General features: G+C 38.7%; 1 protein-coding gene across 1 annotated transcript; it reads left to right on the top strand.

Annotated features, from left to right (window-relative positions):
• The first annotated feature begins 2,985 nt into the window (after positions 1–2,985).
• On the top strand, positions 2,986–4,407 carry LOC133198430 (uncharacterized protein F54H12.2-like). Its single transcript, XM_061334524.1, has one exon. The coding sequence runs from the start codon at positions 2,986–2,988 to the stop codon at positions 4,405–4,407; it is 1,422 nt and encodes a 473-aa protein (XP_061190508.1).
• Positions 4,408–10,109: the final 5,702 nt, after the last annotated feature.

The raw sequence follows: 10,109 nt of genomic DNA on the forward strand, positions 1-10,109 counted from the left end.
AGATGGTGCGTGAAATATTTCACATGGAAGTACGGGGCAGAGAATATGGTGCCCCTATGGGTCAAAGTGACCAAGAAGAGAGCCTTAAAGAAATGTCTGACCTGCTGGGAGGAAAATACGGAGGGGAGATGGAAGTGCCAACAATGCCGACAGTATCCATGCTGTGTGAAATGTGTCGAGAACTTCGTCAAGATTTGCTACAGACTTTGTCCATTATGTAGATATGAAGGAAATAAATCATAAAATCAAAAAAAAAACTGTTGTTGGGTTTTTCCTGAGATGCTAAAAATAGATTGGATAAGGTTATATAAAGAGGTATGACCCCCAAAAAAATCATTCATTCTGAAAAAGTTCATTGTCCAAGTCAGACGTGTTTTAAAAAAGATGCAGTATCGTTGGTATTGTGAGAGCCCCATCACTCGGTTTATTTACATGGAAGGAGGGTGGATGAAAACTAAAGTAGGAGCGATCCTGGATTTCTTTGAAAATCATCCAGGACATTCCCTGGAAAACGTGTGGCTGGAAAAAAGAGTCAAAATCCCGCATCCTAAAGGAACTAGAGTGAGGGTGAAATTCAACCAGCATTACGAGCAATATAAATGGGTCAGCTGTACTCATCCTATGAATCGTTCGACACCGATGACCCTGGTTCTGAACGAAAGTCTCTGGTACTCCGACATAGGAGAGTGTGTGAGACATTTTTTCAAGATGAAGAAAAGAGAACTGACCTTTTCAGATTATCAGGACGTTAAACAGTACCTGTATTGTCGCATCCCCCTTTCCCAGATCAAAGACAATATGGAAAAGGAAGGACCTGGTGTTTTGGACAGAGTGATTGATTACAGATCAGAAGAAGAAGAAGAAGAAGAAGAAGTGTAAAAAAAAAAAAAAAAAAAAAAAAAAAAAAAAAAGACTCAATAAAATTTAAAAAACAAAAAGTGTTGTTATAAATAGAAGGGTCCTAAGTTATTTTGTCTCAGTATCTCACTGAACATGGCCGAGAGCAGTGGTTTTTACATGACTTTACCCAGTGATGGGTCCATGCAATCTTTTCCGAGTAATACGACGGCTCAATTTAAAACCTTATTACCACAAACAGTAGATTTAACAGATGGACAATGGGAAGTGGCTTTAACAGAATTGATGTATCCCATTTCATTGAAAAACATCACAGAAGAGGAAGCTTATTTTGACATCCTGCTTCCTCAGTTTTATGCTAGAAAAGTCGAAGAACCTAATGCGTTTAGATGGGACAGATTTAAAATGAAAACCATAGAGGCGATGCCATTAAGCGAATGTCCTGTACTGTTAGATTGGGCCCATACTGAATTTGGTGATCAAATAACGAAAGACCAGAAGATGGAAATTAAGCGAATTCACTTTAGACCGGGGCCTTACATTCATCCCATGGCTTTAACAAGTGAAATCAGTCTTGGACTGGAAAGAACTTTGAAAAAATTATGGAAGTTTTTGGGTGATTCTGTTGATTCTAAAAAAAAAGAGTGAGATGAAATTAACCTATCATGACAAATATGATAAAGTGATGTATCACTTTAACGGGAGAGAACTTAAAAAATATCCCTTTTGCATTCGTTTTCCCACAGCCTTAGCTTATAAGTTAGGAATAGAAAGTAAGAAGGTGATGCTTCAGAACGATACAGAAACCAAATGGATCAACGTGAGTTACATGGGTAACAATACCGTAGATTTATATGAAAATCTGAAATCCATGTACGTGTATTGTGACTTGATTGAACCCCAGACGGTAGGATCCAATGCCTTGAAATTGTTAAGAGTGGTTCCTTGTACACTCAATCTGGAAGATAAAAAACAAGCTAAATGGGAACCCGTTAGAGCGGAATATTTGAAACTGAGTAAAAAACATTTCGATAGCATTGAGATTCATATCATGACTCCTTTAGGGACTCCCATGCCTTTTTTAAGTGGAAAATCGGTCGTGAAACTTCATTTCAGAAAAGTGTACTGAGATGAGTGTACATCTTTTTTGTTACATCCTATTGGGAGTGATGACTTGTCTGATATGCTGTCTGTATTGTATTCAACCCTAAGACAGGAAGGGGTATAAAAAGGAGTCCCCGGAGTGCATTTAGGTCAGTCTGACACGAGTCATGAAAACATGCAGTATCATCCCGGATTATTGAGACAAAGAGGACACGGACAGTTTGTCTATCATAGAGGTTTATTACGTCAAAAAGGACACGGTATTTTAGGATCCTTGTTTAAAGTAGCAGCTCCCTTAATAGGAGGATTATTTGGAGGAGGCCAACAGCAACCACCCCCACCCCCACCCTATTATTATCCACCCCAAAACTATCAAAGAGGGGAAGGATTTTTTACGGATTTACTGAAATCGGGGGCTAAACACGCCTTGACCGCTGCTGCTAGAACGGGGTTAGACGTGTTAGAAAATAAGAGATCTTTAAAAGACGCTGTCAAAACTCACGGAGTACAAGCCCTGAAAAACACTTCGGGAATGGTGAAACAAAGAATGAATCTAGGAGGTACTAAGAAAAGAAGAAGAAAGAGAATGAAAAAACAGAGGGGATCGGGAATGGTGATTAAAATAATAAGAAGAAAAAGACGACAGAGAGGCAGAGGATTTTTTACGGATTTACTGAAAACGGGAGCCAAACACGCCTTGACCGCTGCTGCTAGAACGGGGTTAGACGTGTTAGAAAATAAGAGATCTTTAAAAGACGCTGTCAAAACTCACGGAGTACAAGCCCTGAAAAACACTTCGGGAATGGTGAAACAAAGAATGAATCTAGGAGGTACTAAGAAAAGAAGAAAAAAGACACCTGTGTTAGCCCGAGGAGGTCCTAAGAGAAAAAGAAAAAAACAAGGAGGAATTCAGACTAAGAAAACACGTCCTTTAGATATCTTTGATTGAGAGACACTATAAATAGGGAAGTCGAGTGAGATTGACCTTCATTTGTGAAAAATCCATCCTAGTAGACAGACATCATGTTGCAACCAGATTCCTGTGCGTGTGGGATGAACAATTTACAATTGTTCCAAGTCCCCCCGACTAATATTGCTTTAGAAGACTCCAAATGGGAAGAATATTACCCCATTTCTAGTACTTTAGATTCGGATACGGCTCCCATTGAATTTGAAATTAAAGGACAAGGAGATCAATATCTGGATTTATCTCAAACGTATGTTCAAATGGTGTGTAAATTCACCAAAGACGATGGTACTGATCTGACTGGAGCTGGCACCACTTGCGCCCCGGTGAATAATATCTTTCATTCCTTGTTTACGGAAATCGATCTCAGTGTCAATGGAAAAATAGTGTCTCCGGGAACCGATACTTATCCTTACAAAGCTTATCTGGAGAAATTACTTTCTTACAAACCCAGAACTTTAATGACACAGATGAGAGCCTGTAGTCTGTGGGAAAAAGATACGGCAGGACACATGGACGAAGTGGGGGTAGCAGACCTTGGAGTGGCTCAAAATAAGACATTTGATGTAACCAAAGGTGGAAGTGGTGCTGCCGATACTGTGGTCATTGACGAACCCATCGTCCCAGAGTTACCGGCCAATTCTAGAAACGAAGGATTTAGAAAACGTCACCAGGCCATCAAAGATAGTAAGAAAATAGCCTTGTTTGATCGTTTACATCTGGATCTATTTCAACAAGACCGATTTCTACCCAATGGAGTAGACGTCCGTTTGAGATTTAATCGAGCTAGACCTCAGTTCTATATGATGATCAAAGCACTAAGTACGGGAAAAGTGAAAATATTGAACATGGTCTTGTGGGTGAGAAAAGTCAAACCCACGGCCGTCATGATGAATGGCATTAATCAAAGTTTGAACACTCATAGAGCCAAATATCCTTTGAGAAGAGTGGAAGTGAAAACCTTTACCATACTGACAGGAACTCAATCTAAGATTACGGATCATCTGTTTCAAGGCCAGATGCCTAAACGTCTCATTTTAGGCTTTGTGGAAAATGCGGCTTTTAACGGAGATAAAACTAAAAATCCGTTTCATTTTCAAAACTTTGGAATTAAGAAATTAGATGTCAGTATCAACGGAGAGACCATGAGTACTCGTTGTTTTGAGCCCAATTTCAATGAAGATTTATATCTGAGATCTTATCTGAGTCTATATCAAGCCTTGGGAAAATTAGGAGAAGATTGGGCTCCGGACATCACCCTAGAAGAGTATAAAAACGGATACACTCTGTGGGGCTGGGATTTCACCAAAGATCAAGAAGCGCAATCGGAAAAATTCCACATCATAGAAACCGGAAATCTGAGAATAGAAGTCCAATTTACGAACAATACGGTGAACACCTTAAATTGTGTGGTGTATGCAGAATTCGATAACCTGTTAGAAATTAACAAACAGAGAGAAGTGAGTATTGATTACTAATGGATACGGGACAGTTGAGAGAAGTCTTATCCAGAGAATTAAAGAGTTCTTTTGGTGGAGTGTACCCTTTGGATATATTACCGGATCAATTAAGACTTGGAGAAAAAGCCATCGTGGTGAATACGGATCCTCAAGATCAACCTGGAGAACACTGGGTGTGTCTGTACGTGAGCAGTCCAGTGGTGGAATATTTTGACTCTTATGGATTTCCTCCCTTACAGAAAGAAATTCAAGACTTTATCCAGCGTCATGCTCACCAATGGATTTATAATCCGTACCGATATCAAGATTGGAAGACCGATGTGTGTGGACAATATTGCGTGTATTATTTACATCAAAGACACAAGTTGAGAAAGAAAGCAGACGAGTGGTTATTCCCCTTTGACCATAGCACAGCTTTACAAAGAGATCATTATGTAGCTCAATGGTTTAAAGACACTTATCATAAAAAACCTACGGGTCATGGACAAACTTGTCAATGTTTCTATCAAAATGTCATGTAATTAATTGTTGTTGTTATCAATAAAAAAGAATTGGAAAAAAAAAAAAATCTGTGTTCTTGTTGTTTTTTTTTTTTTTTAAAAAAAGGGGGGTTTTCCCATGATACTAAATATAGATAGAAAAAGGTATATATAAAAAAGAAAAAAAAAATAGCCTCATTTGTTGATCATGAGTCTCCAGGAGATACAGGGTGATTTATTAAACATTCCTGTAGAAGCTATCGTACATCAATGTAACTGTTTAACAGTCAGAGCTCATGGATTGAGTCAAAGTATAGCAGATAAATATCCTCAAGCGAATTTGTATGCCACCCGCAGACCTTTAGGGTCTAGAAATTTAGCCTTAGAAGAGGACAGGGATAAGCCAGGAACCATTAGGGTGTTTTCCTCACAAACACCTGTGGTCATTTGTTTATTAGCTCAATGGGATTATGGCAGAGCAAGTCACAGACCTAAAAGAATCTCCACTTATCAGGACACCCCACAAAATAGAGAGCAATGGTTTCAAGCCTGTTTACAAGAATTGGGAAATTTACCTTATAAAACTCTTGCTTTTCCTTACAAGATTGGATGTGGCTTAGCTGGAGGAAATTGGACTCATTATAGACATTATATCGAACAATTTGTACACACTTATGACAAACATGTGTACATTCTTCATAAACATTAACTGTGTATGTGTGTTTTTATGTGATATAAAATAAATCTTTTTTTTTTTTTGAAAGTACCTTTTTTTTTTTTTTAGGAATGAAGTGCCATGCTTCAGCCTCCACAGCAGTCTGATGCACTCATAAGCAGATCCTTGTGGGTGTGGGTGGGTGGGGTACCCCAGTAGAAAACACTAGGAATTTGTTATAATTCCATGAGATCATCCAGTTTGGCTCACAGTACAGTTTTTTTCTTTTCCCCCTGTAATATATTGTCAATATTTAAAAATGGAAAAAAAATTCAGAAAAAAATCATCAGCACTTGGAGATATAAAAAACCTTTGCTATCTTTTAACCAACTATGGTATTATAATTTACATTATCAATTATCTTTGACTTATCCATTTTTTATAAAATATATATATAAACATGTATAGTAAAAAAAAAAAACAGAATTAAAATTTGTATCTCATTGAAAAACTTCAAAAGTTTTGTTTGTTTCTATATGTTGGATGATTAACTGTGTGTCTGTGTTTTTTCCAAAAAAGGAAGAGTACAGCCCAGGCTTCACTTCATAGAGACTGGATTATAGATGGTTAGGAACCCTAAAAAAAAAAAAACAAAAAAAAAAAAACATATCTTCCAATGTTGAGGACTGTAGAAATAAAATCCATTTTTTTGTTATGATGACAAAAAATACTACATGAAACAATGCATGTTTTTAAATGTAATGCAATAAAAAAAAGAGTAAATATATATATATCACGACTTAACTTATACTGGAATCAATGAAATTTCATTCATAAAAATATATATATATTTAAAAAAGATATAAAAATACAGACTTTATTTACTATGGACCATAAATGATGACATGAATAGCAGGCCATACTTTAAAGCACATGACAAACCATTATCTCAAAAATCATGCAGAACTGGGTTCATTAGCTGACATTAAAACATATAGGTGAGGGATAACATAATCACAACAATAAACAATGTGTTAAAAAAACTTTAAAAACGACTTACAGCGTGGATTACAGGCCTTGAACAGGAGAGAGGAATAAAAACCTTGCCTGGAGAGTATCATGGCGGCATAAACACAGAAAATTAAGTCGTACTTAAACACATTCCCTAATGATTTGAGAAAAATCACTGTCTTTCATGTGTGTATTTTTTTTTTAATTGGACATGGGGGAGAGAAAGTCTATAAATTTTTTTGTTGTTGTTGTTGTTGTTGTTAGGATCGAATAATAAATAAATAATATGAGTTGACAAGCAAAAAAAAAAATAAGTGATTATGAGTTTAACCAAAAAAAAAAAAAAAAAAAAAAAAAAACAAACAGTGACCTCTGGTGTTTATTATAGGTTTCTTTTATAACCGTGTATCAAAAAGGTATCTTTTCGTAAAATTTGGGTTGGCCCTTAAAAGGGCCGTTGTTGATTTTTTTTCTTCAGGGTTTACTCCCTGGGACTTGGTCCTTAAAAGGACCGTTGTTGTTTTTTTTTTCCTGTTCAGGGTTTACTCCCTGGGACGTCGCCCTCGTCCACGACCAGTGGCAATTCCATTGTCTGGTGTTGTTCCTTGGATGGTCACGCCACGGCCTCGGCCCACCCTGGGTGTTGAGGGACGTTGAGGAGGAGGAGGGGTGGTGCGAACAAGGGGCTCCGGGGTCCCGTAACGACAGAGGGGGCAGCCCTCTCCTCGGTCGATCAGGCGGGCCGCACAGAGAAAGCAAGCTGGCCTCTGGCGGCATCGCCCGCACAGGAAGTTAGATAACTCCTGATCGCAAAGGCAGAGACAGCAGTAACCTTCTGCCACGGAAGCCTGGATCCCCCACAGCGGAATGCAGCCCTGGAATACGGCTCGATCCTGGGGAGGTGATGCTGGCTGTGTCCCGTCGAGGAGGCGGCCGACTGCTGCTGCTCCGGCCGGAGACGAAGGGGGGGACTCCGGACTGTCCGGCAGCCCGAAGTTCCTGCCCTCCTCCTCCGGCCGCGGATGGTATACGGGGCGTGGTGGCTCCTCTGTGCTCCTTGCTGGCGAAGGCCTGTCATAGGGGGTGGCTCTGGCGGCTCTCCGGGCGATGTTACTTGCCACGAATGTCCTGAGGTCGCCGACTCTGATCCTGCCCATGTTGAAGATGGCATACTCCTCCCCGGTGTCTTGGTTGCGAACCACCATCTGAAGGATCACCTCGACTCCTGGCTGAATGGCCACGTTCTCGGTAAAGATAGACATGTCGAGTTGTAGTGTCACTGGAACAGCTGACTAACGAATGACAGTTAACAGCTGATCAGCGTCGGTATTTATACACACAGCGCGAGCCGAAAAGAGAGCACCCTAAAAGCCCGGATGACGAAGAGCTCAGAAAATCATGGAAACATCAAAATTGTGTTATTTGTGTTTTGTGAATACCTCTATTGGAGTAAATAACATATTATGGGATCATATATACATTCAAACCTTCTAGTAAAAGAATGAAGGTAAGTTTCGAGAATGATTTGACAGTATTTTTCATACATGACATTGTTCCCTTGTTTAGAACAGGCTCATTCATGCCGAAGCGAAGGGCTAACCTTGACTGACCTGAATACATAAAATAAGTCGTTTTAGACTTTTGAGAGTGTAACACAAAGAAAACTTATGGCAGGCAATAAGATTGAACTTAGGGAAGAGTGTCTATATAGTTTTCAGATCAAAAGAATCGTTACGAGTGTAAAAAATAAACTTAGCGTCGGTTTCGGGATAAACACAAGGGAGGTCAAAGGTCAGCCATTTTCAGAAAATCAATGTATAAGACTTTGTATAGGGAATATAAGAATCTTTTCGATCCCGACCTTTTCAGATAAAAATTTTGAGATGAAGAGAATCAGATTGGTCTAAAAACAAAATGTATACACTTTATTTGCAGTGGGAAAGTTTAGATTTTTATAAATAAGAACAAAACATCCCAGCGTCTAAATGTATAGACTTGTATAGGGAATATAAGAATCTTTTCGATCCCGACCTTTTCAGATAAAAATTTTGAGATGAATAGAATCAGATTGATTTAAAAACAAATTGTATACACTTTATTTGCAGTGGGAAAGTTTAGATTTTTAAATAAACCAAGATTTTATAGACTCAGCGTCTAACGGATACATGATGACGTCATTACTAAACAACAACAATAACAAACAAAAAACTTAGTGTCTTTTTCATTCTTTTATTTTTCTTTTGGGTTTAACAATTGTTCCAAATGTTGAATTCTGCGTTGAAATCTCATTCGATCGGCTACTAGAGCCATCCATTCACTTTTCCGATCTTCGGGTGGTAAATAATGAATTTCATTCAAGTCTGTATTAAAAGTCACACATTTCTTAGTCTCTCTGAAATTTCCAGATATTTCATCCCGTATTGAATGCATATTTTCTCCATCGATTCTATTTCCTGGCAGAGTAAAATCACTTTCCTTGCTTGGGGATGGCATAAAAAAGTGTAAGGCTTTCCTAGATAGTGGGTCAGGCTTAACCCATACCATTTCTGGGGCAGAGTTTCTTTCATGCGTTGACATAGAAAATGCAGTGTAGCTAGTCTCCCCAGGTTGGGAGGATGTAACAGGGCCAGGCATTGTAACCATAAGTCCTGAATGGTTTCTATGATGGTAGTGGCTCTCTGAAACACTTGTTCTGCCTCGGGAGGAAGAGGTTGTTCGTGTTGTTCTATCCATTGCATTAACAAATCATAGCCTTCTAAAATCAAAGAGTGGTATTGCTTCGACATGACAATTGATTATGAACAGAAGACATGATATTTTATCTTATTTATACCCCCTGTTATTTTAAATCTATTTTTAGACTTTGGAAAAACCAATAGACTTAATTTTTTTTTTTTAATTTTTTTTTAAAATCTATTTTTAGACTTTGGAAAAACCAATAGACTTAAATTTTTTTTTAAAAAATCTATTTTTAGACTTTGGAAAAACCAATCTCACATCTCACATCTCAGGAATTTCCAGATCTCAGAACGTGCTGAGCGCGTGTGGGTTTTTCCAGGACCCCTTCCTTTTAAAAAAAAGTATGAAAACCAGCGCAGAGAGTGCATGGGTCATCATTTTCAGTCAGAAGTCAGAGGTGTATACCATGGCACAAGCAATGATGAATACCAAAGACAACCCCAATTATGCGACACCTGAAGGCTATGTCATAGCCCCCATGCCAGAGACTCAGGATCCTGTAGGACTGGACTTGGGATTGTATAATTTCCCAGAGGCCATGACCAAAGAGGACTTTGGTATTTTAACCACCATGTTAGAGGGGATCGTCAACATGCTAAACCAGATGCAAGTGAATGCAAATAAGTTTGAAGAGAAAGTCATGAGTGAATTCGTTGACCTGAGAGAAATAATGGCCCAACTGGAGGATAAAGTGTGGAAAATAGAAGAAGAAAAAGGTAGAGAACCCACAGACACAGAAGCTCCAAAGAAAACCAGAGAGACCAACCCCTGTTTCATCTGCAAAGAGTTAGGACACTGGGCCCCTGAATGTCCCAACACAGACACAGAAGCTCCAA

Source organism: Saccostrea echinata, unplaced genomic scaffold (genome assembly GCF_033153115.1).
Source record: "Saccostrea echinata isolate AGI-Se365-2 ecotype Australia unplaced genomic scaffold, CSIRO_AGI_Sech_v1 ptg000033l, whole genome shotgun sequence".
NCBI lineage: Eukaryota > Metazoa > Mollusca > Bivalvia > Ostreida > Ostreidae > Saccostrea > Saccostrea echinata.

What these genes read in the sequence shown, in the direction of transcription:
- LOC133198430 (XM_061334524.1), top strand. Translation starts at nt 2,986, where the DNA reads ATGTTGCAACCAGATTCCTGTGCGTGTGGGATGAACAATTTACAATTG.